Source organism: Rhinolophus sinicus, chromosome 14 (genome assembly GCF_057876585.1).
Source record: "Rhinolophus sinicus isolate RSI-liver-muscle chromosome 14, RSI-T2T, whole genome shotgun sequence".
NCBI classification, from domain to species: Eukaryota; Metazoa; Chordata; class Mammalia; order Chiroptera; family Rhinolophidae; genus Rhinolophus; species Rhinolophus sinicus.
In genome coordinates, this window is record NC_142514.1 from 128,256,850 (window position 1) to 128,283,780 (window position 26,931).

Genomic DNA, 26,931 nt, shown 5'->3' on the forward strand with positions numbered 1-26,931 from the left:
AAAAAAAAACAAAAAAAAAAAACCACTGTCTTCTCTTCTATAACATTGGGAGCATCTGATTCTCTGAAAATCCTTACTTATCTCTAGTAAATTCAAGGACAGAACAGATGGACCCAGTGTTAGTCATCCTTGGTTACTTTACCTTTCACATACCCCCACATCCATTTAAGCACTCTGTATTGCTTCCAATAACTCTCAAATCTGCCCACACCTTTATCTCATCCAAAATCCACACAGCAACCAAAGGAATGTTTAAAACACACACACAAATCAGACCCTATCATTTCCTCAGTTCTACATAGATCTCGCAAATGACTTCCTATTGATCTAGGACTCTCTGCCCTGTAAGACCCCCTCCTGCCTACCACCCTGCCTTGTCTTATGCCACTCATCACACTGTTGTCAGTGGCTTCCTTTCTTGCCTTCAGTGCCCCCTAGCTCTTTCCTTCCAATTAATCTCTGTTTGCCAAATCTACTCAATCCCCAAACGCAGCCAAACCAATACTTCCAATTGCTAATTCCTGTTGAAGGAAGCCTTTCTTTCTCCCACAGACTGGGTCAGGATCTGTTATACTTTTCACCACCCTTATTATAGTTGTGATTCTTTAGAAGCCTCCCACCCCACCCCTGAGTATATTTTATGAGTGTAGGAAATATGTTCTTAATCAGTTTGTTTTCAGAAACTAGAACAGATCCTATCACAGGGTATGCATTGATAATATAAAGATAACTATTTTATGAATGAATATATAAAGAAATGAGTAGTATGAAATTAGAAAGGTAGATTGGAGACAAAGCAAGAGTCATAAGCAGCTGCTTGTACCTTAGGCATAAGTGACCCAAATAAACGTTTCTTCCTTCTTTTTCAATATGTGTCTGTGTGTCTTCAGGTTGTGATTTGATTCCAGTAGAGTATCTTCGCTGGGGTGACCCTGAGCCCATTGCAGCTGTGGTGTTTGCCTGCCTGGGCCTGCTGGCCACCCTGTTTGTTACCGCGGTCTTCATCATTTACCGTGATACACCAGTAGTCAAGTCGTCCAGCAGGGAACTCTGCTACATTATCCTTGCTGGCATCTGCCTGGGCTACTTATGCACCTTCTGCCTCATTGCAAAGCCCCAACAGATTTATTGCTACCTTCAGAGAATCGGCATTGGTCTCTCTCCAGCCATGAGCTATTCAGCCCTTGTAACCAAGACCAACCGGATTGCGAGGATCCTGGCTGGCAGCAAGAAGAAGATCTGTACCAAAAAGCCCCGATTCATGAGTGCCTGTGCCCAGCTAGTGATTGCTTTCATTCTCATATGCATCCAGTTGGGCATCATCGTCGCCCTCTTTATAATGGAGCCTCCCGATATAATGCACGACTATCCAAGCATTCGGGAAGTCTACCTGATTTGCAATACCACCAACCTCGGAGTGGTCACTCCTCTTGGATACAATGGATTGCTCATTTTGAGCTGTACCTTCTATGCTTTCAAGACCAGAAACGTCCCAGCTAACTTCAATGAGGCCAAGTATATCGCCTTCACCATGTACACCACCTGCATTATATGGCTGGCCTTTGTGCCCATCTACTTTGGCAGCAACTACAAAATCATCACCATGTGCTTCTCAGTCAGCCTGAGCGCCACCGTGGCTCTGGGCTGCATGTTTGTGCCGAAGGTGTACATCATCCTGGCCAAACCCGAGAGGAACGTCCGCAGCGCCTTCACCACATCCACCGTGGTGCGCATGCACGTGGGGGACGGCAAGTCATCCTCCGCCGCCAGCAGATCCAGCAGCCTAGTCAACCTATGGAAGAGGAGAGGCTCCTCTGGGGAAACCCTAAGGTAAAAGCCGTGGGGGCACCGTGGGCACTGGTCCCTATTGCTGAGGCAGTGCCATGTGCTTCCTGGCTCTCTTTTAAATGGAAAGCATCTGAGTGAATGAGACTACGGGAGGCAGGGTGCTGAGCAAGAAGCTTTGGGCATTTTCACGGAGGGCTTGTTGTGGGGTTAATTGCATGTGGACCCAGTGCCTTATTAGGCCAGAGACAAAGAAGTTGAGGTCGCTGATAAAGCAGAGTTACAGCGAAAGGGAAGTGAGGTCAGGAGGGTAGGGAGAGCACAGCTAAGTCAGAGCCAAGGTAAGGCCCTTCCAGGTCCTGAGAGGACAGAGATACATTGTGGACTAAATTCTAATTCACCAGAAAAGAGTAGAGAAAATTAGTGCTAACAAAGGTCCAGATGAGAGCAAAATACCAAGAGCATTATGCATCTGACTGCACTTGCATGTGCCTGAACCTTTTTCAAGCCCACAAGAGCCCTTGATGGCCCATCCCATAGAGAAATGTAGAAAGTATATCTTAGTCCTTAATGGACAACTTGAACTCAGAGAAATGTCTAAGTAGCTGAAAGGAACAAAACAAAATGGCTTTGCATATCATCTTCCTAAACAACAGCCAGGTTCCCATTTTCCCTGTTGCACATCCCACCCCATCAAGTTCAGTATCACAGGAGTAGTTATTGGGCAGTTTCCATCTGAAAAGAATCTGAATCCAGCAGCCAATGATTCCCGCCCTCCCCACCCCCACCCATGAGAGACTTCCTTATGTGATAAATGCTCCTTAAGGTACTTCAAAAGGCAATGAGATCATCTTATCAATGGCTTGGGAACAAATTTGGAGGTATTAAAAAGGCTACAAAGGTGGTAGAATTGGGAATAAGGATCTCCTCTCTTTAAGAAGTACATAGCAAAAGAGCTAGTCAGGACATAATCTGCTAAATAAATGGAAGATAAATATCTTTCGAATGGAAGATAAATAGCTAAATAATATTACTTAAACAACTCTCTTACACCATTATTTAGCCTGCATGAAAAGTCTTATTTTTCTATCAGCTCTAATTCTTCAAAAACTGAATGATGGTGACGGTGAACATACTTTCTCTGCTGAGGGTTGAAAAGAACTCACAAAATACTTGGAGTTTATCGACATGGCCCAATTCGTTTGCATTATCACCTTGTAGCCTTGCCACTTTCAATTCTTTTCTAATTCCTGTATGCCTCTCATCTCTTTTCATGGACTTTGTGCCAGATAGTCAACTAAATTGTAAACCTCAGGGAAAACAACCATATCTTCGACTTCTTCAGTAAATCCTGGAGGTGTCATGGTGTATACACAGAAGGCCTTCCATATCTCCAACATGCTGGCGTATTTTCCATCTGCCTTCCTGACTCCTCTTTAAAACATTCTTTATTGGAAATTTCTGCAAGATGAGCCTTTTATTTTGTCTAAGGAAATTTATTTTTTCAAATTTACTTTATTAGCCTTTCTTTCAACTCTTTCTGTAAATTAAATTTTACTTGGCATGCTGATAGATAAAACAAACAGGTTGCTGGAGGAACAGAACTGTGAGTTTGGCCTAAGCTCCCCAAAAACTCAGTTGGGCCAGCTCCTGAGAGAGACAGCATGCAGCGATGGTGAAGAGTACTGGCTTTGTGGCCAGGTTCTCCTGAGTTTGAACACTGGCACTGCCATCTCCTCTCTTTGAGCCTTACTTTCTTCCAAATTGAGATCATATCACCTACCTCATAGGATTGTAAAGAGTGAAAGAAATAATATGGGTAAAGTCCAGGCACACAGTAAATGCTTTATTGAAGGTAGCAGTGTGCAGAGGCCAACAGCACTGGGATTGAATCCTGGCAGCGTCACTTACTAGGTGTGTAACTCTAGGCAAATCACTTAACTTTTCTCTGCCTTGATTTCCTCCTCTGATGAATAGAGATAATTAAATACATACTTCATCCGGTGGTTGTGAGAGTAAATTAGTTAATACGTGTAAAATGTATGCCATATAGTAAACACTTATTAAGTGTTTGTTATTAACCACGTTAACAATTGTCAGTCTTCTTCCACATCTGAAAATCTGTCAGATATGCAACCAGGATGATCTTAATAGCAAAGAAAGCCTCATAAAAGGCAGTACAGATCTATAAACATATGGATTATACAGGCTGGGCTTTCCAAGGCACCCCCGTCTTCGCATTATTCAACTCCTTGACAAACTGTAGAGGATACCCTTTGTCCCAATTTAAGCAGGGTAATCTCCTTGAGATTGAGGGCCTTGTGTATGTTTCTCATCACTGTGCCTCCAGTGCCTGAAAGTACCAAGAAGGGTGCTTGGCAAACAGAAGACACTCAGTGATCATTTGTATATTTGTTGAACGAATGGATTTGGGAAGGTAGTGATGTGGTAGGGATTTTTTTCTTATCTGCAAGTGTGCATACTACCACCCTCTAGTGGTTCTACTTTTATAAAATGAAGCCTATAGTGGTCTGTATTACCAATATCCCCTGCACTCCTGTTTCTGCTAAAGAATCAGGTCATTAATCCCATCCGTTCATCTCATATTTTGCTATAATTCTAATGTTCCACTAGTAACGTTAGATTACTATTTTCAACTATGTTGTTTTTACTTGAGTAAATCAAAGGGCAATATAAACAATAAAATTTACTGATTGTGCCAATAGAAAACAGAAATGCTCAAGATTTTTGGCAATATTTTAACTTGGTGTCCCTACAAGGGAACGTATGTCTTGATGACTGAATTTTGTAGTCAGTACATTTGAATATTTGACTATCAAAGGAAGTAAGGAGGGATCTTTGGCAATGGTTGTGTTTTCTATATGCAATCTTGACAAATCCAGGTCTGTCTATGTGATCATGTAGTTATAGCTGAGGCAGGCTATAGTCAGGTCATGGAGAGATTTCTGTTATGCCATAAGCCAGGATATTCAGGCTGGAACCTGCTTTTGCTATGGAGAAGAAAGGCCAGAGAAAACTAATACCCTTGCATCACTTAGATACCATACCTGCTCCCTCTTTTAAGCAACCATCCTAAGAAATAAATTTGATCCAAACTAAAATGCCTTTCCTTTATGCCTCCCATGAGTTCTCAAATTAAGTACTTCTTCTCTGTGATCCCAAATCACGGTGATCAGAACACTGACATAGTATTTATCCCATTGTCGGACATAACTGGTTATGTATGGACTTCCCTCCCTTTTTAGTTTATGGTTTTATAAAGACCAGTGTGTATCATATTGCCTGTCACACTGGGGCTTAGATACTGGCTGAAAAAGAAATTGGGTGCTTCTAACACTTTCACGTTTTATTCTAAATTACCTCCATTAGTTATGCTTCTCCAGCTTGAATTCTGTAATATGCCAATGAGCCCATCTATTGGGATTGGAGTGCTGTGTAAATTTGAACAAGGTCCTTCAGTCCATTTCCTCCACTGCAAAATGGCAAATTAAATAAACCCTGTTGTGAGTAGTAAATGAAGTGATACATGTGAAATGCTTAGTATCAGCATACAGGAAGCACTCAATAAGTAGTAGATAAAATTTTTAGAAATGTGTTAGCTGCAAGTAAGATTAAGCCTGATTTTCAGACGCCTTTATGATTTGCTTGGGTTTAATTTTCCTCACGTCACAAGAAATATGCAGGTAGACTGCTCTTGGTATCCTCCCAAAGCTCAGGGATGCCATAGCTAACATCTCTGCCACTCTGGACACCTTTTATTAATGGTTAGTCATGGCTGTCATGGCTCCATACATTGTGTCATTTTATTAGGGACAGCAAAAGTCTTCTCAGAGTCCCATAAAGATTGCCTTTGTGTCTCATTCGCCAAAATTGTCTCATATAGCTATCCCTAGCTGCATGAGTATAAGAAAGTGTGCATTTAGCTTTTGTAATGTGCATAATGGAAACCAGAAGGCAGAAAGGGGTGGTGTCAAGTGCGTATTGGATAAACCAATAAATAGTGTCTACCGTGGAAAGCGGCAGTGCCTAGCAGTAGTCATGGTAATAGTAATAGAATTGTCTAGTGGTCACAGAATACTGAAGGTGGAAGCAATAATCATTCCCATTTTTCAGAGATAGAATTTGAGATGCAGCATGGTTAGACTTGCCCATAGTCTCATGACTAGTACGTTATAAAGCAGTTTTTAAATCAGATCTTAACTTTGGGCGATTTGAGCTAAGTATTTCCAAGAATGTATTCTTCAGAAAGCTAGTCTCCAAATTGCTCCATGAAAAAAAAAGTTATTTTGTCAAACAAGTTTGAAAAAACTCTGACTACTCTATCCTTTTATTGGAGATAAACACTGAGAAGTCTTGCAGTATAAAAGACAATCATTCCTCTGTTCATTTTTTTCAATCTTTCCTCAAACTTTTTGAACACAGGACTATTTTTTCAAGTAACTCTCTTGACATTCTGGAGAATTGATACTACTGTATTTCACCAAAAATAAGACCCAGTCGGACAATCAGCTCTAGTGTGTCTTTTGGAGCAAAAATTAATACAAGACCCGGTCTTTTCACTATAATATAAGACTGGGTCTTTAATATAATATAATGCAATTAATATAATATAATATAATATAATATAATATAATATAATATAACATAATATAATATAATATAATATAACATAACATAATGTAATACTGGGTCTTATATTAATTTTTGCTCCACAAGACACATTAGAGCTGATCGTCTGGCTAGGTCTTATTTTCGGGGAAACAGGGCACAAAGGGGACTCACTTTACAAAACACCATCACAGTCAAAAAAGAAGACATGTTTCTGAGGTCAGAAGAGTAAATCATATCATCAATTAGAAGGGTACCAGAAAGAGGCAATTTCAACTTCCGGTCATGGAGAGAGATCACTTTTGTTTTCTGAACACCTAAGGGAAGAATAGAGCTACTTCTAATAGAGCTAGCAGTTTTCTGGAAACTTAAAGAAGCTCAACCTAGAACACAAAAAGAAAAGTACCCAGAGTCAGTCATTCAGTTCACTGAAATAGCAAGGGGAGATTTTTATTTAAAAGAGAGTGAGTCACTATAGATTTTTTTTATAGAGAAACGTACTATTTATGCCGTCAATGTATAGAGGTCCCTGTGATTAACATTTTGGTTCTAAACACTGATTTCTAGCACAACACAGTGAAGCATCAAATCACTGTCAAGCAAATAATGCCAGGCTTCTATTTAAGGCCTTCACTTCAGTTGCAAATTGACAAATGAACACAAAACCAGTTCTGACCTAAATAAAGCATTGAACGTGACGAGTCTAAAGTTCTGGCTCTACAAGAGTAAGAATTTCCAGGATCATGGTGCTGAGGTTCTAAGATGCAGTGAGCTTTTCATTTCTAAATTCATGACAGAGGCCTATATACGAGGTGTGCTAAAAAATTACAGTGAATGTTTTAAAAAAATGTATTACAGTAAAAGACACATTTCCGTTAGTCTCCCTCAACCCCCCCCCCCCCCACTTCAAACACACTTATCCCATAGTTCTTGCCACTTTCTGAAGCTGTTCTGGAAGACCTCTTTTGTCAGTGTCTGTAGTTGGTATAAGGGAAAGGATTCTAAGGCTGGAAACTTTCATTGCCATTAGAATAAAGACACATTCCTTTAGGGGACTGTCCCTTCCATTTGCCACTGCAGATCCACAACCATCTCTTCTTTATCCACCCAGTGCCCTGGGAGACAAGATATGTGGACTGCAGCAGTGGGCTCCTTTGCCTTTGGATGCAATAGGATTAAGGCAGTGGGAGACACTAGCGAGAAGGTGGAGGGAGGGAGGAGAGTGAGGTCAGGTTATTTGTTCCTCTGGTGGTGGACTCCCTTTCTGCGGGGTTATTGTGAACTGGCTGCATCCTTTCCCAAGACTCCTGTCCTCTTTCCACAGCCCTCGCTATCCCTGGGTCTCTGTAAGGTCACTGCTCCCTCCCCTTGCTCCTTCACTTCAGGGCTGGTAACTACGTCCCACTGTTACTACCGCATTTCCCCAAAAATAAGACCTAACCAGAAAATAAGGCCTCGCATGATTTTTCAGGATGACATCCCCTGAGCATAAGACCCAATGCGTCTTTTTGAGCAAACCATAACAGAAGCAATGTGTGACACAGAACCCTTCCATTGTGATAAAAAAATATGGTGAATGCTGCTGCCAAGTGCAATCCAATGGAAAGCAGATCTTCTATATGCGAAGCAGCATGTTAGTAACAGTGTGTGACAAGTTTCAACTTGTTCTGTGCAGTCAGTGGGGTGTGAGCTACGGTTGAGAGTAGGTATGTTTTGAAGTGTGCCATAAATCATTCTCCATCATGACAACACTCCTTGTCACACATTGTTTCTGCTATGTGGCAGTGTCTGTCAAATAAACACATTGTGGTGTGTCCTCATTCACTTTATTCACTGGATCTAGTGCCATGTGACTTCTGGCTCTTCCCCAAAGTCAAAATGATTCAGGACATCGAGGAAGACATGACAGCACAACTAAAGATACTCACGAAAGAGGACTTCCAGAACTGCTTCAGATAGTGGCAAGAATGATGGGATAAGGGTGTTTGAAGTGAGTGGGAGTATTTTGAGGGGGATTAATGGTAATGTGTCTTTTATTGTAATTTTTTTTTCCCATTTAAACACTCCCTGTATTGTTTGATCACACATCTTAGCTCTCGATCATACATTTTCTCAGAAGGTAAAGCCCTCTCTGGGGAATCTAGTGGCAGAAACATTAATGGTGCTTCCACCTTAATTTTTGAAACTACCATTTGCCACTTTTGTTTTAATTAACTAATTAACTTTGCTTTAATTAACATGTTATGAGGGCCCACTTAGGCTGTCTGCTGAAGCAACTGCTAGTCCTTTCACAACCATTGCCCAAATTACAATTTACCTGGAAAATTGGTTCTCTTGTGTGAATTCCAATATAACCCAATTATTATCAGAGCTTTGACAATTTCCAATTGTTTAGATTTCATTAAGGGGTTATTAGCCTGTGTGAAGTGATGTTCATGCTATTTCTCCCTCCTTAGAATTTTCTGCCTATTCCTGCTGTCTCTCCAGATGCTTTCTACCTTCCAAGCCCCAGGTTCTTTATGAAACCCTAACAGATTAAGCCATCTCACCAACTTTCCCTCATCTGGACTCAGAACATTTATTTTGTATAGCATACATTTAGTACACATTCCTCACATGTTCTTCATTTATTATTTATTCACAAGTATTTACTGAGAACTGAGCATTGCCAGGCACTGTGCTCAGCCCTGGGGATGTAGAGGTTATATATATATATATATATATATATATATATATATTATATATATTAGTCATGTCTATCTAATATATATATATATATATATATATATATATATATATATATATAACCTCTACACATATATATTAGATAGACATGACTATCTAATACTGTTGTAAAGTATTCATATCTCCCTTGATGTTTAGCACAGCGTCTGACATATTGCAACACTGAGTGGTAGATGGATTATGAATCCAGTGGGCAGCAGCTCTTAGGGATCACACTACCATCACAATGAGAAGACGACTCACTCACTTCGTTGACTTGATTGCCCAGATTTTATCTGATAATGACAATCCCCAAGATCATGGGGATCTAATGATAACTACAAAACAGTCTTTGAGGAGCTCTCAGTGTCCCAAAACAGAACTGGAAACAGATAAGCTCGATAAAGTAATACAGTACCATGGCGGGGGTCTACAGAGCAACAGAGGGGTCTAAAAGTAGAAACAGTAAATTCTACATGTTGGGAATTAGAAAAACCTTCCACAGGAACCAGTTCAAACAAGAGAAACTATGTAAATACTTTAATCCCCGCTTAGACGTCTTCGGGGTTCTCAGCTGGCTAGGATAGGATAGAGCCAAACTTTCTTTGCCTGGCATGAAAGGCCCATGGTGGTATGAATCCTTCCCCTATGGCCAGCTTGGCATTTAGTCACTTCCTGACTTTCCATATTGACCCACTCACAATTTTCTTGCTCTTAGGCCTCTATGAAGGCATCTGTTTTGGTATAAAATACACCTGCCCCATCCACCTTCAAGTCTCACTTGGCCAACTCATACTCATCTTCCCTTCTCCTGGAAAGCCTGTTCTCACCTCTCCGACTTCATTAGATCCCCCTCCTTATGATCCAAATGAACCCTGTGCTCCTCCCTATAGAGCATTTATCATCCTGTGGTACAGTTACCTGTTTATGTGTAAGGTTCCCTTACACACATGCATGCATATACACACACTCACGCACACCATACTGTGAACTTATTAAGCACAGAGACCATGTCTTATTCATTTTCTGTGTCCCTGGCACATAGCTTCCTGTCAGGCACGTAGTGAACACTCAGAAATGTTCGTTAAGTAAATAATGGGTGGGTGGGTGGATGAATGGATGGATGGATGGATGGATGGATGGATGGATGGATGGATGGATGGATAGATGGATGGATGATGATATTTGAGCTACATTGGCATCTGCCAGGGAACGTTCAAGGACTGAGTATAGTGAATAACTAATTATATTTATTGAGCACTTGCTATGGGCCTGGCACTTCTCTAAGCCACTTACATATTAATTATTTTAGTCCTCAAAACAGTCCTCATTTTACATATGAGGAAACTGAGACAAAAGCGGAGGCTAATTTACTGGATCAAGCCCATACAGAGAATAAGTAGAAGGGGCAGATTATAAAAATCAGGCTGTTTTCGGAGCCCATGCAGGTAAACATTAAACGGTGTTCCCCATTCTGGCTCTTACTATACTGTAGCCTGAACTGAGAAAAACTGGGATTGAATGGGTGTGCCGTGAATTTCCCTGAAACTCCCCCAAGGAGTTTTCCTGAAAACTGCTCCATGGATCTGTATTGCATCATATTTCCTTCATGTGGCCACACCTTCAACTGAGCCTGGTTTTATTTGCTTTTTTTTTTCCTGCATGAATGGAATACACAGAAGCCTCTGATACAAAATTTGAACTTTAAAGACTGCCTGAGATTTTTTTTAGTGGCTATTTTTAAATATCATTGTAGATTTTGTTTGTAAGGAAAAAGTCTGACTGACTAATTTTTGCTACTTAAAATATTTATTATACTTAATAACCATTGTATTGTAACTAGGAATTATGAGGATTTGCACTATTTTCCTGTATAATTCTACATCTTTTTTTTTTTTTTGATATGCCTAATCTCATATAAAAGCTCATGAAATAGCAAGGAATCCTGATTTTCCCCACCTTGGTCCAGTCCAATTTAATTCCAACCAGTGTTTTTAAAGTAATCATTATATACTGGATACACTGCTGATTTCTAGGAGTATAAAGATAAATGAAACACAAAACCTACCCTTAGGGGCAGCTCACAGAGTGGTGGAGAAGACAAAACATACAAATCATTGACTCTTGTCGTGTGTGAAGTAATAAAGGAGAGAATGCACGGACAAGTCAGAGGTCACTAAAAAAGCTATTTTGTCCAATCTGGAGGCTCCGCAAAGGCTTACTGGAAGGGTGACACCTAGGTTGACCCCAAAGGATTATGAAGTGAGCTAGGTCAAAACCATGGGTGGATAACTGTGTTCTGGGGAAAACAGTAACAAGAGCCAAGAGATATTAAACAACATAGTGCATGCAGGAAATTATAGCATGTAAAATGTGTGTCCACAGGTGACAGGAAACAGGCTGTGGAAGCTGATAGGGAAGAGGTTTAGCCTGAGGATCTGTCAGCCCACCACCTTCCATCTCCCTGGATTTCCTTTCAGTAGCCACTTCTCTCTGTGTAACCACCCCCCCCCCCATTAGACATTCAATTTCCTTATACTCATAGCCACCTCCCAACACCAACTTGATGCCTCCCACCAATCCCCAACCAAAACTTTATGTCTTCACCCTTTCTCTCTGCTAGAGAATAGATAAATTAATTTGTGCTATTACAATAATGATTATTAGTGACTGGCTTCATCCTTTATGCAGTAAACTCTTATCCGGCAACTATTTTATTATAGAGACTGTGCTAAGTACTTTCATATGTATGTACAAGACATGATGAAAAACTATGGTGAATGTTTAAATTAAATATATATATCTATTACAGTAAAAGACACATTGCCATTAGTCCCCCTCAAAATACTCCCCTTCGCCTCAAAGACACTTATCCCATCGTTCTTGCCACTTTCTGAAGCAGTTCTGGAAGTCCTTTTTTGTGAGTGTCTTTAAGAGCATTTAAAAAATGTTGTGTGTAGAAAACGGCCTGAGAAATTGACAAAAGGTTTCATCCACCATCATGACAATGCGCCATGTCACACATCGCTTCTGGTACAGCAATTTCTGTCAAATAAAAACATTACAGTGTGTCCTCGTCCACCTTAGTCACTGGATCTGGCACCGTGCAACGTCTGGCTCTTCCCCAAAATCAAAACGACCATGAAAGGTAAACGTTTTGATTCGATTCAGGACATCGAGGCTGCCATGACAGCACAACTAAAGACACTCATGAAAGACGACCTCCAGAACTGCTTCAGACAGTGACAGGAATGATGGGATAGGTGTGTTTGAAGTGAGGGGGAGTATTTTGAGGGAGATTAATGGCAATGTGTCTTTTACTGTAGTAATTTTTTTATTTAAACAGTCACCGTATTTGTTGATCACACCTCGTATATATAATCTCATTGGATCTTCACATAATATTTTATAACAAGGAAGTAGTACCTCCATCCCCAGATAAGAATAATAACTGAGGTATGTAATAAAGCCCTTTATTTGATGCTTATTTAATAAGTGGTAGAACCAAACTTTGGAATTCAAACCCAAGTCTATATCTCTTCAAAGCACTTTTCCATTCTGATATTGCCTTTCTGACAGATTCATTTTCTCAACCATGTATCTCATTTTGTTACTGTTGTTCATAAACAAGGTCACTGTGAATGTATTTCTGCCACATAAAATATTCATATTTTGATTCTGATTTTTACTCCAGTGAAATAACCCTCTAGGTGACATTTTTTTCTTTTTCTTTTTTTTTTTGGTATAGCGGCAGATCAGTCAAGGTGACATCATGGAAGACGGTAGCCTGTTGGTGCTTCTCATGTTATAACTTGACAAAAGTAGTGTGGTGGAGGGAAGTAAGCCTTTTCAGCAAAGGCATGGATTCCAATCCTGACTCTGCTACTTACAAGCAGGAGCCTTAAGCAAAGCACTTAACTCTCAGAGCCTCTGGAAAATGAGGACGGGATAATATTCATCACATTCTGTGTTATGTTCACAGAGTATGTCCCAAAGTCTATGTTCATAAAATGGGAGTTTCCGTTTTTCTAATCATGGAATCAACTCAGTTCATGTCTACCCAAACTAGAGCCCTACTGACATAATATAAAGAGGTTCCATGACATCATCCTTCAGGAAAACTACTGAAATGGGAATACTTGACTCTGGGAATCTGGCCTGAATTACTAGTAAATACTGCTATATGCTGGGGCCCGACTGCCCTCCAAATTTGCATTCTATTCTTAGGTGGTAGGTTAAGAAGTTTCTGTTGAAGTGCTTTTTTTGAAGTCAGGATTTCCACAGAGTTTGAAGTTGATTTGTAGGTGTTAGCCATTTTTCTCATTCACCTTGCTTGGCAGTGCACTTATATTTCATGAAAGAAAATAAAAAATTGACTTTTCACTTGGCCTAGGACATATGGATCCATTTTACCTAACGTTCAGAAACTAAATAACAAATCACAGTGGTAAATTTTATACATAACATAATATCAAGCTCTCTTGGTGAGGCAAATGTGTGCTCACGTTGTTCACTTATGTTTAGCCAAAAAACAAAAACAAACAAACAAACAAACAGTTGAAGGAAATAGTCACAACAGCCCTCATGGCACCAGCCTGCTACCCAGTCTTGTTCTCAGGCATCACGACAGCACATGCCACATGATAGGAGCTGCCAGAGAACTTGACTCTCCCTCTGCTGAGTTAAAATGACACCAACAAAAATGCCAATCCATAATGCTGTTTTCTCTAATTTGTTATTCACATGGCTTTTTTAGCTAGGGAAAGAAGTAGAGACCATGACTTGGTAAGCGAACATAGATCTGTCACTGACCGTGTTCATCCAAAACAAATAATAACTGGAAAGGAAAGCCTGGTGAACCTTATGAAGCTCCCAGGGAAGAAAAGGATAATTACAATCAGCATTTGTTAAACAAGTCCCAGTCATGGGGGAGGCACTGTACTATGTATATTACATATTAGCATCTTATGGAATAAAGCTCCCTAACCCATCTGGAGCTCAAATAAGTTACCCTATCCTGCCCACAACACTCCCTGAAAAACATAGGCTATCTTGGCTCAGGCTGAGGGAAAGGAGACTGGGTCTTCTCCACACAAAGCTCTAATGAGGTTCCATGACATTCTACAAGATTTTACTCTGGTCCTCTCTGTCTCTGTGATCACTGAGGGCAGAAACATTTTCATACTTATCTCTAGGCTGGCTCTGAGCAGCTCAGTAAACGGTTCTTGTGGCAGTGCAGGAGGTAAAAAGGAAATCAAGCCCAGGTGAGCCCTCCTACGTAGGCTCCTCCAAGGACGAAAGGCTCCCGCTGTGCTACACCAGCCATCTTAACTTTCCCCTATGCTATCTCTTGGTCACGTCACTCTGGATCCCACCAGTGTCTTTGTCAGAAGCTGAACAGAGCAGGGCCCGTTGATGAGAGTCAGGCCTACCAGGCAGTGTGTCCTGACTCAGGCAGACACATTATGACATTGCAAAAAAAAAAAAGTCACAGCAGGAGCATCTGAGGGAAATGAAAGGGAACTTGAGTTCAGAGTAAACTGTGGACACCTCTTTCAGGGACTTTCCGGCCACTGGATACAGCCAGTGTGCAGCCCATTGCCGAAGAAAGGATCAGGGCAAAAGTAGGCCTTTCCCCTCCGTGCACAGAGCAAGTGCCTGCCAAGACAGGAAAAAAAAAAAAAAAAAAAGAGAGAGAGAACCAAATGTTCTAGCCCAAATGGACTAGCAAGCACTTTTCCTTTTCATTGGTTAACTCCCCAATAAAAATAAAAGAAAAAATTGATTTTGACATCCACTCACAACAGAATTCTAACTTTAGGATTGACTTGTTTTAATCCAAAAGATGTTTGAAATTGTCTGATGGTACTTTAGAAAAATTGAGCAAATTGATTTCAGTGAGAACTTATGAAAACACATTAGCAGAATTCTAATGTGCTGACCTGGAGCTGAGCAGATGCAGACTTCTGCTGTCCTGCCCATCTTTTTCACCTTCAAACTCCAAATCCCTGCGTCAAAGCACATGTTATCTAATTTCCCCTTGAACATTTCCAGAGGCTTTGTTTAATTCTGTGTTTCCCCGAAAATAAGACCTAGCCGGATCATTAGCTTTAATGCATCTTTGGAGCAAAAATTAATATAAGACACGGTATTATATTATATTATATCATATTATATTATAATTGATATAAAACCTGGTCTTATATTGGAGTAAAATAAGACCATGTCTTATATTAATTTTTGCTCCAAAAGATGCATTAGAGCTGATGATCTAGCTAGGTCTTATTCTGGGGGAAACACGGTTGTATTCACAGTGCAGACACTGCTTTGTGACTGCATCTCCAGGGAGAATAGTGCCAGACAGAGAGCAAGTTGTGGGCTGAACGGAGCAGACAGCCTTTAAACTCCAGGGCATTTCTAACTATCCTTCGTGATGCTTGTGAAGGACCAGCTTCTATGTGTCAACTGTTCACAGACTCTCCCCTTCCTTTCTCTTTTGCTTGCCCCCACAGCCCTCATCCCCACCCCCAGCAGTCAGTGGACTAGGTTCCTCTCCTGGCCACTAGGTGGCAGGCCGGGTTCTCTGGGCAGCTCCAGTGGGAGAGAGCATTTCTGCACAAGATACACTCAGCTTGTGTAGCAATGATAGAGGCTGCCACAGTGGGCTTGTACAGAAAGCCTGTCGCAAGCAGCTGGAGGCTAACTTTTGCAGAAGCAGTACTAACAATACATGCACTGATTCCCGGATATAACAAGTGAAGAAGATTCCTAATACAAACTTGTTGGTTTTCTCGTCATCACTGATACATTTCCATACCTGTAAAAATGGTGTGACATATAAAAGATAGAAAAAAATAAAAACACATTATTTCACAGAACATTGAGGTTAGATTTTTAGAAGATACATATTATTCTCACACATCGTAGAGGAGCTTCGCCTAAATACTCTCCTATCACTCACTTGGCCACCAGAAATGCCTTTCAAATTTGATAGATCATGCTTCCAGTGTTTATTCTCCATGAATCAAAGTGACTACCATTAAGATTTCCCATATATTGGGGATGCAGTCTGTGCCCAAGCATACTATTTATTTAATCCAATTTTGTTCTTACAACAATCCTCAGAAGTTTCGTTACGTCCATTATACTGATAAAGATACTAAAGGTTGGAGACAGGAAGACACTTGCCCAAAGTGGTGAGTGGCTAAATCAGGGTTTGAACTCAACTGTTGCACTTATGAAGTTTAGCCCTAAAATGCACTATATTTAAGGCTTTCTCTAAAGTGTGATCTTCTGAATGGGAAGCCAATCTGCTCTGTCAACATGTTTAGTCACACCATTTCTGGAGGGGAACAAAGCATAGTGAAGAGTCAGGGAGGCTTTTAGGTCAGTGAAAACAAATGAGTCAGAGTCTGCAGCATTTTCCACCTGAGTGTTCCATGCAAGGAAGACAGGGTTGGGGTCTTTTAGTGGGAGGTGGATGAGAAAGGACACTGGGATGGAGACAGACAGTCACTGCTACTGGATTTAAAATCAAGCCTTTAGGCACTCTAGCCAAACGTTTCAACAGGCAGAACCTACAGAAGAGAAGGCAGAGTAGAAAGAGGATGATCAGAATGATGATGTTGATGATGATATCTAACTTTTATCGAACATTTGTAATGTGACAGGCACTATTGTCTGTGCCTCATAAACATTCATGAAATCTTTCAACAACCCTATGCGGAAGGTAACATTAATATCCCATTTTATCAAGGAGGGAATGAGACACAGTGAGGTTAAGCAAATTGCCCAAGGACAGATAGCTGGAAAGGATTGGATCTTGAATTCTAATCCAAGCAGTTTGGCTCTAGAGTCAATGGCCTTAGCTGCCAGAAAGTATAAACACTAAGACTATTTGAATGGGTAGTAAAGAGTATGAAGGACTCAACAAAAGGTCACGATTGAGAAAGACATTTGAGAAAGTGTCATCATTGCTGAAATTTGATTTAGGTTGGATATCCTCGTATGTAACCCCCTTGACAAATTAGATGATTATCCACTGCCCCGTTTTCTTTTGTTAACCCTTTCCCTTACCACTTGCTTTTCTGTGAAACTTTAAGTTGCTGTCTAGAGTACTCTGCTAAGTTATAATCTTGTTGGAGCCCAGAGCCAATCTGGTTTTGTCATCAAAGCAAGGACATTTCAGTTTCTTGGCTGAGATGTCTGCATAACAGACAGCAGGCAGCACTGACTTGAACTAAATTGGTACAAACAATGAGATATGCTTCCTAATGGCAGACTCAGATTAAGTACATGGTTTCATTTTTATCAGTCATGATTTTTTGTGTGATTTATTTCATTTCCTTTCTTCAAATGAAGACTATTTCTAAAGTTGTTGATTTAAAGTATATGAGACGTTGGAAGTTATCTTTTAAAAGTGGTCGGGCAGAGTTGAAATGCACCAGATATTTCTTAAGCACCGACTTCATGCAAGTATTTAAGTCAATTTTTAGAATTAAGTATGTTATACATCCTGGATAATTTTAACATATAAGACAGATCATTAGAGGGAAATATTATTTTGACCAAGAAATCAAATAATGATTTCCTCATCACTTCTCTAGACTTTGTCATCGATGCCTCTTCTTCCTCTTACCTTTCCTCTCTGTATAAAAACTGCATTTTCAACCTAGTTACCCAATCCTAAGTCATCCATGACTCTTCACTTTCCTTGACGCTTCATATTCAATCAATCTCTTCCTTCATGTATTTTACCTTATGTTTTGTATTCTCACTGATATTACCATTGATCAGGACCCCATAACCTACTGTCTGAACTACTCATATAATGTCCTAAATCTCTGTTATCGATGTCCCAACCTGTCCCAACAGCTGCCAGAGTGAGGATCTTTCTAACGTGAAAATCTGATCATATCATTCAACCTTCTAACTAGCAGGTATCGCTATCTTACAATATAAAAACTAAAACTCTTTCACGGGGCTCACAAAGCCATTAAAGACCTGGCCCTTGAAGACCTTCTCAACCTGAGGTCCAGCCACCAGTCTGCTCCACCAGTCCCCCAATGCCTTCACCAGCAGTGCTGCTCCAAATACGTTATATATCCCAGCAGTGCCAAACTGCATACAGTTCCCTACATGCATCATGCCTCAGCCATTTCTTTGTTTGGTATGCTCCTGCATGTGTAAATTCTAGTCTTTCTTCCTCTACTAATACCTGCCTTTATCTCCCTTCCTTTCACCTCGAAAACACCTTCTTACCCTCCAATTCCTAACTCAAATATCACACCTCTTTTACAAACTGCATTTCCACTAGACTTTCTGTATCTCCTCATGTAGAAACCCTCAAGTTATATTGTTGGTTTACGTGTTTTTCTCCCCAGATTTTAAGATTCTTATAGACATTTCCTTCTATGTTTCCATCACCAGCAATTATCATCAGCAACTAAAACAGTGCCTGTTTTAACAAGTTCTCTAATAAGTTAGTGTTAAGTGAGTGACTGGCAAAGATTCATTTCTCTAGTGTCTGGTGAAGACCTAGCTCCTCCCTTAATGGTGAATCCACACTCCATCATAGTCATTTTCCAAGAGAACAAGGCAACTACCTTTTCATGTCTTGCTCTACCACTGCCTGATAATACACCATTTAAATGTATTTCTGTCTCTCACAGGGCATGTAGAAAGTAAGTGCTAAGAACATTTAGATCTGCTATATTGTAGTGTTATGAATGGTACGTTTCAGGTGTTTAATTTGGGGGAAGAGAAATGCTTTGAAATGATTAATTAAATGGTTTGGCTCTGCAATAATTGAAGTATATTTGTAGGGCTGTAAAAGACTATGTCTGGATGCTTTTGATGAATTGCAGCTCAAACACTCCCTTTGTACAATGAATGGATATTGAATGCTGTGATTACAGTGAATTTTAATTTGCATGTGATATTAGTGGTCTCATTTGTTACTACTTGAATTTGATTAAAATATTTTTGATTACTTGATATAAATTTTCTAGTAGTGGGATAAGTTAAGCATTTCTTTTTCCAAAATCCTGTTTCCAGTAATGTTCCTTTTATTTGGATTAGCCCTGCTTAGAAGAGGCCCAGCTGCATCCTATCTGGGATGTACAAGTCATATCTGTTTCAGAACATAACATTTCATATGAGAAAAAAAGTATGCCTCTGGTATAATTCTGTGAGTTGACAATTCTTTTTCTTCCCTCAAGCTCCATTCCCTTGGTAAAGATGTAATTGTTGAGGAAGAAATAAACAATGGGAATATCCTTTTCTATAGCTTCTTGGCTAAAATGAGTTCTTTTCTTCTTGCATCATTTGGCCGCCCCCTTCTCTGGCATCCCTCCCAATTTCCCCCATATTATATATGATATGTTATTTCATTTGTACAGTTTTGCAAAGTGAAGATAAACCAATTTTTATAGCTGTGAAATTGAGACTCAGGGAGATGAAATAATTTTACCAAGATTGTATGCTTAGCTTGTGCTTGAGTTAATTTGAACCCATGACTGCCAGGCTTTTCATGTTCTTTGAACTGTGCCTTATTATGTCCTCCATTACTCCTTAGCTGAAGAAAATATCCCTGTTGGTCTGAAAAGGGGAATCAGTTATAGAATTTCAACTCTCAGTGATCTACTAAAGAAACTCACAGAGGAGGTAGCATTGAAAAGAAAGTTACATAGGAGGAGTGTTTGAGTTGCATAGGCAGGAGAAGTCACTCTAGCAAGAGAGAAACACAGGCACGAAGGTACGGAGTTCAGGGCTACTTGGGCTCACCTCCTGTGTCCCAGCTGTAGGTGTTCTCTCAGGTCAATCTATGGCTTGGGCTCCTTTCTCCTTGTGTCCTCTTCTTTGGAGAACTCAACCATCACTGCACTTTCAATTCTCAAATAATCTTCTTTGAGCTCTACTTGTGAGTCTCCAAATGACAACTGGATAGTTCCATCATCTTACCTGGCATCACCTCAACCTCAACTCACTCTTTATTAGCAAATAAATTATTCTGTAATGTTTTCTTTATTTCTGTATTTCTGTTTCTGTAGCAAATATTACTTCCCACCCTCAAAATGTTAGCCATGCTTAATTTGTCCTCGTCCTCAGCTTAAACATATCAAATCATATATTAGATGCTATTTTAAATTGTTTTTTTCAAACATTTTGGGTTTTTTAATCCTCATTTTTATTTCCACAACTGTTACACAAATCTAATACCTTATCTCTGTACATATGAATTACTGAAATCATGATAAACCCAATGCATTTAACCAACGCAAAAATAGCCAGTGCGTCCCCACTTCCCATATGTTGAAAAATATGCTGACAATTCAAGGCTCTTCACAAGGTCTTCAGCTTACCTTTCTTACCTTTTCAACTTTGCCTCATGCTGTTCCTGAGCTTTAATGTTCTGCATAAATCAAGCTGCCTCACCCATGGACCCCAAACTCTCCTTGTACTTTGCTGCTTCTGCAAAGTATTTACTGAGCATGAAATTCATCCCCACTCATCTGACCTGATCCAGCTTATGCCATTGATAAAGCCGTTATTCTCTATAGTCCGTGGGAAGTTCTCAACATACATAGCCTGTATTAATGAATTTACCATTCACTTAGATGGAAATGTGTACGAGAGGGTCTTTTAGTTATTAGAATGTGTGCGATATCTTATCTCCATAATAAAAAAATTAATTTCTCTCACACCTTCAATTTTTATGAATTCTCCATAGTACACAGAAAAATATTCTTTCTTAGTTTTGATCGCTGTAGAGTTTTTACAGGGACATCTTTAATGAAGAAAGCTTTATTTGGTCAAATTATAACCAAACTGCATTAGGTTAATTAGTCTATTGCAACAAAAGTAGTATTACATAATACATAATATATTTATATAGGTATATATAAATATAGATAGATATATAGGTATATATCAACCCATTGAAGATAAAGCAAAAGTCATGTGACAAAGGACTTCTCCAGAAAGGGAGAGAATCGTAAAAGAAAAATGTAGGCTGGTACTTGGGGATTAGAGTAGGTAAGGGACAGATTTTGTATTTTGTCCTGAATAGGATGGGAAGCCTTGGAAGGTTCAAGAAGAGAAGTTACATCACGATATTAATATGTTGAAAAGATCCCTCTGGTTTCTATAGATGAAATAGAATACAGAATAGAAAAAAAAAGGAGGGAGAAATCAATTAGGCATCCATTTTGACAGTCTAGGTAAGAGATTATGATGGTTTAAAGTAAAAAGTGAAATGATAGGGCTTAATGATTATTATGTTTTAATAGAAAGGAAAGAGAAAAATTAAAGATAGGTCCCAGGTTTGATGACCTGTGTAAATAGGAAGATTGGGACCTGTGTAATTCAGCTGTGGGGAGAGGATGTTTGAAGGGTAAAATCAAGTGCTAATTTTGGATATGTTAATACAATGAGCTCAGAGAACTTCTGTCTGGAGATTAAAATAAGGGAGAGTTATCCACATTGATGATAATAGGATTAAATTAGAAGGAATTTTGTACTGGGGATGGTAATATAAAGGAGAGAAAGTTTGAAGAAATATGAGTTTGTTTGGTTTTGGAATTGTTAAATTTGAGATGCCAAGAGACATTTAAGTGACCAAGTCCAAGAAGCTGCTTGAAAAACTGGCCTGAAGCTCAAGAGAGTTTGGTGTTGGAAGTACAGTTTGGGAGAGCCAAGAGCAGAGCCCAGAGACCAAATAAATATAGGAAAGTCTGGAACTAGTCTAAGAAGTCCTGAATGTTAGTATAAAGTACACCTGAGACCCAAATGCAAGTGATACCACAAAAAGGAGAGAATTATTCAAAAATTAAGGAGTAGCAATAGTTGCAATGTCACAGAGAAGTCAAATTAGATAGTGTTAAGTGTCATCATCACTGGATATGGCCACCAGATGTTGGTCTGGGCTTTAACAAAAAGCAATTTCAGTCCCCATCTCTCTGAGGAAGTTCTTAGTCTTGCAAAGGCCCCAGCAAAGATGGACACTCTGATTAGTCAGCTACTGGATTCCATAGAAGAAACTTTGATATGATAATGCAAATTACCAAGATGCAGGTGGGATACCCAAAAGCAAGGATCCTCTTGGTACCAACAGCACTGAGACCCCATGGTGGACTCCTCAAAGCCTCCACTTGTGATGGGTTTCAGTTCTTGACATCCTCCTCGCCCAAATGTTATATTCCTAACCCCACTACACATATAGCCGCACATTTATAAACTGGGGACTGCAGGAGCAGGCAAAGGAGCCCTGGGGTTGACAGCCCTGCCATGAGCATAACAATCCCACTCAAGGACTGTGCTGCCAAGTGCCCATCAAACTGGTCCTGAGAAATGTGTGATGAACAAGGCCCCCTAGAGGGCAGCAGAGCCTCAGAGGAGGGGGCAAACACACCGTTCCAAAAAGGGGTTAGTGGGCGGTAGCACCAAAGGAAACACAAGGGGGCAATACACACGTTATGGAAAACGGAATCGAAGTTAAATTTCGTGAATTAAGGGAAGTCAGTTATGTAAGAGGTAGAAGGATCTAAGTTGTACACCAGACAACAAAAACAAATAGGCTAAAAGGAGGGGACTTGGGCAGAGTCAGTCATAGGACAGAAAGGTTTTCTGATTGGTGAATGGTTAGTACTCAAACAATAATAATAGATAGATACTATTTGCTGGACACTTATCGTTCATGTTATCTGCTGTGAGCTAGATGATACTGTAGGCACCGGAGACAGGAAGATGAATACCTCAGGTAACGCCTCACCTCATAGTAGAGCCAGAGATGTAAGCAAATAATATCAGTAGAGAATTGTAGGTGCTTTAAGTCTTTGTAGGGGGCACAAAAAGAAAGTAATTAATTATATGAGAGAGGATAGGAAAGGCCTCAGAGAAAGGGTAATATGATGGTAGGGATCCTGGTTGTGATGGGTTTTTTTTCTCTCCCTTACGATTTTTCTAGGTCTTTCCTGGTATAATGCATCGTTTTTCCCTCATTCATTCATTTTCTTATTCAGCACATTTCTTTATTGATCCCTATTGCAGGCACTGGGTAACAGATGTGGTCTCTGACATGGCAATCATAGGCAAGGAAGTAAGCTCGTCCCTGTTGGTTTTCATCAGCCTCCCCTTTCTGAACCCTGTCCTCTCTCTTGGGATGAAGGAGCAAGCTAAGCCCTTCAGTTCTAACAGGTCAGAACTGACCTGTGTGAGGAAGAAAGATAACCGAAAAAAAGGAACACTGCTTTTTCACTTGACTAATTCTTATCCCTTACGCATTCAGCAAATAGTGATTGTGCACGTGTGCCAAGTTTCTGCCTCTCGTGCCAGGTTAAGTTCAAGTTCCACCATGATATTTTCCATTTTAGTTCTAGGATCTTTCCATCTTAGTCACACATAGGTGTTACTAGCTTTACCATTAATTTTGTGTTCTCTAATTGTTTGTGCCATGCATGTTTGTCATCCCCATTAGATTCTAAGGGAGCTTTTAGATTCTCAAGGAGCTCAGAGTTTGTGAAATGTATTTTCTTAATGTCAACTACAAAACCAAGTACTATGCTAAGTATGAAGAAGATGCACAATACATCTGAGTTTATTACTTATAATCAGAAGGACCTAGGTTTGAATTCCAATATCAACAGTTATCAGCTATGTGAACTGTAGTTTTCTTTTAAATAAGGTCATCACTACCCTTCCCCAGGGTTGTAAGGATGTTTGAGACAATGTATACAAACTTTCAACACAGTGTCTAGCTATGTTTGCTCTTCCTCCCTTTCTTCCTAGTCTTTGGCTTCTCCTAGGGAAAAAAAAAAATTTTTTTTGAGTTTTCTATTCCCTTTAGTTATCCTTGTGGTAATTTTGATTATTTTGTTTAACCTAGTGTTCTAGAGTACAAGCTTTAGAGTTCAATAGCCCAGATATGTGACCTGGCTTTGCCCTAACTCTGACTTTGAGCAGGTTACTTATCGATTCGTACTCAGTTTCTTTGTCCGTAAAATGGGGATGATAACAATACCTACCTCATAGTGCCTTTATGAAATTGAATGTTAAATATCAATGTAAAATCCATGTGAAACATCAATGTTGTGAGTTAAGTAATATTGTTCCCATTATTTAAAGAGGAAATTTAAGAAAAGTTATATAAGTTACCCAAAATCATACAGCTAGAAGTGATACCGCTAGGAATCAAAACCATATTAATGAACTCCAAAGCCAGTACACTTAACTACCGTGATTTGTTGCTTATCTCAAGCCAATTAAAGTCCAATCAGTTTAGAAACAATTGGAGAACTATTGTATACCTATCTATATATGTGCGTTTATGTGTGATTATATAGAGACGTGTGTGTGCTTTTGTATGTGTGTATATGTGTATATGTGTATATATGTAGTATATATGACTGCATCATATAACTGCATACATTAATTTATTACACTCTGCCATGATAAACTCCTGTATTTCTAGATCACCATGCAACTCCTAGTTCAGCATCTGGTACATAATTAGGACATAAGAAATACTACTAAATTTATCAAAGAAAAGACTTTACAGCATCATTTTTATGTAATGTTTCTTTGGGTATCTCCCAATATGAAATTAACACAATCTCACTTTCAATTTATTTCAATAGACACTGAACAATGTAGAATCTGCTTAGAAATGGCAAAATTAGTAAATCCACCTATTATAATTATGTGGTTATAAGAAACCACAATACCTTATCATAAAACCAGAAAAAATATAATTCCCTTTATTAGAATAATACTATTAAAACAATATGATGAAAAATAGAAGGGAAGTAGAAAGGGAGTCCTTAATCACAGGCTTATGATTTTAGAATTTTGTCCAGTATAAAGGTACAGAGACGATTCTTTTGAAGCTCATGTAAGACCGCAACTCAGCAGACCCAGGACTTGCGACGATTGCTTCCCTCTCTTTGGGCGTCATTCCCATCCTTAGGCAGCTGTCCCTATCAGAGTAAATACACCCCTTCACCTCACCCCTCATGCATCCAGAGACCAGGAATACCCCAACCTCCCTCTACCACCCCTACCTCATCTTGGTCTTAGCAAAATCAAGCTGTTTTAAAACCCGAGAGAAATGGAAACTAAGATTCTTTGGCTAAATTTGGAAATACTTTTTTTTTTTTTTTCTGTTCCTCTGTAGTCAAGAAACAGAGGAATGGAAAAAAAGAAGGAAAAACTTTGTGTGTGGAGATGGGATGGGAACAACAAAGGTCTTGAAGAGGACTAGAGGAAGAAAGGAGGGTGGTAAACAACAACTTTGTTGAGATAAGAAGATCAGGTGAATTAATGTTTGTGTGCCATAGAAGGGGAAGTCGGGTAGATGGATTCAGGTTTGGATAAATATTACTGCCTCACTTTGACAAACATTCTTGCCTTTACCATTTTCATAACTGCATTCATGAAAAAAAAAAAAAATGCTGAGTTGCTGCCATGTATAAGGCCTTGTGTCAGGTGCCTGTGAAAAGAACAGCCACGCCCTGGCTGCCATGAAGTTCACAGTCTAGTGAGAACCTCAGATGACAAACTAGTAAGCAAATGAATATCGAATTATAATTTGTAATAAGTGTTATGAAGAGACTAGGGCTCTACTAGAGATCAACGGGGAGACAGGCTGAATTGAAGCAAAGAAAAGAGTTTCATCCATGTCCATGTTATTTTTAAATCCCCCCTTAAATCACAGCAGCGTAAGTTAGCGTGTGGGAGCAGACTGATCATGAGAGTTAATTCTGAATGGAGATAAAGATCAAAGTTTCATTAACCCACAAGATTTAAAGAAGATTATACAGGTCATGTCCCATATGAGGACTCACTTCATAAGTATTAGAGGACCTGTGGAATAAACAGGACAGAATATTTTGAGAAATATTTATTCTATAATCAGGCAGGTTATTCTGAGAAAAACCTGCGTGGTTACAGAAACTATTAGTAAAAAGGAAAAAAAAAAAAAAATGACAGATGTGAAAGTAACATTACATGCACCCTATTAAGGTCAAGAATTTTATATAAATTGTCTTACCTAGTCCTCAACATTTCCATCTTGCAGATGGGAAATTATAACTCAGACAGCATTGGCAAGTCTAATAACATAACACAGCTAAGTTATGATTTCCCTATGGGAGAGGAGGTAAACTCTGCGGTATAAGCGGGATGAGAATCAGGTTTTGTGAGACTTAAAGTTCATAAAATTTGGGAAACTCTGTTTAAGCAAAAGATTATACAATGTGAATACAAAGATTGGCACCAGGCATCGTAAGGGACTGCTTTGAAGGAGAGGCCTTCATTCACCATCAACTTCAGAGCTACCCTGCTTCCACAGAGAAGCACTGAGGTTTCGGCAGACCCCAGGCTGAGAAAATCAAGTTGCTGAGAGCAAACTGGAATCAAGGTCAGTAATGAAGAAAGATCAGGCTTTCTCTCTACTAGGTAGAAAGGGTCAAAAAAGAGCAGAGCAGGGCCTCAAGCCAGTCGATCAGGAAAAAGAAGAAAGGGTTTGAAAAATAGTGCAGTTACCCGTTTGCCTTAAGCCATGTAAAGACAGAACCAAACCCACATATGGCCCCCCTAGTGTTTGTAACCAGCATTTTAGTGAGAAACACTATGCACCATAGTTAACCAATAAGGTAAGCGTGGGCAAGTTAATCTTCCTGTGTCCTAGTTCTTCCTCATGTGTAAAACAGGGATAACAATAGTACCTAATTCATGCGGCTATTGCAATGATTAGATCATTGGGTACCTAGAATATGTCTGGTATATTCCGAGTGC

General features: G+C 39.6%; 1 protein-coding gene across 6 annotated transcripts in view; it reads left to right on the plus strand.

Annotated features, from left to right (window-relative positions):
- GRM5 (glutamate metabotropic receptor 5) overlaps positions 1-26,931 on the plus strand; it is a 457,668-nt gene that overhangs the window by 395,969 nt on the left and 34,768 nt on the right. For all 6 annotated transcript variants that reach the window (XR_012497441.2, XR_012497444.2, XR_012497443.2 and 3 more), the window contains exon 8: positions 891-1,830. Coding sequence is in view for 2 of the 6 variants with exons in the window: in XM_074335624.2 (XP_074191725.1) it covers positions 891-1,830 (940 nt within the window). In the remaining 4 variants the exon portion in view is untranslated. The remainder of the gene's footprint in view (positions 1-890; positions 1,831-26,931) is intronic.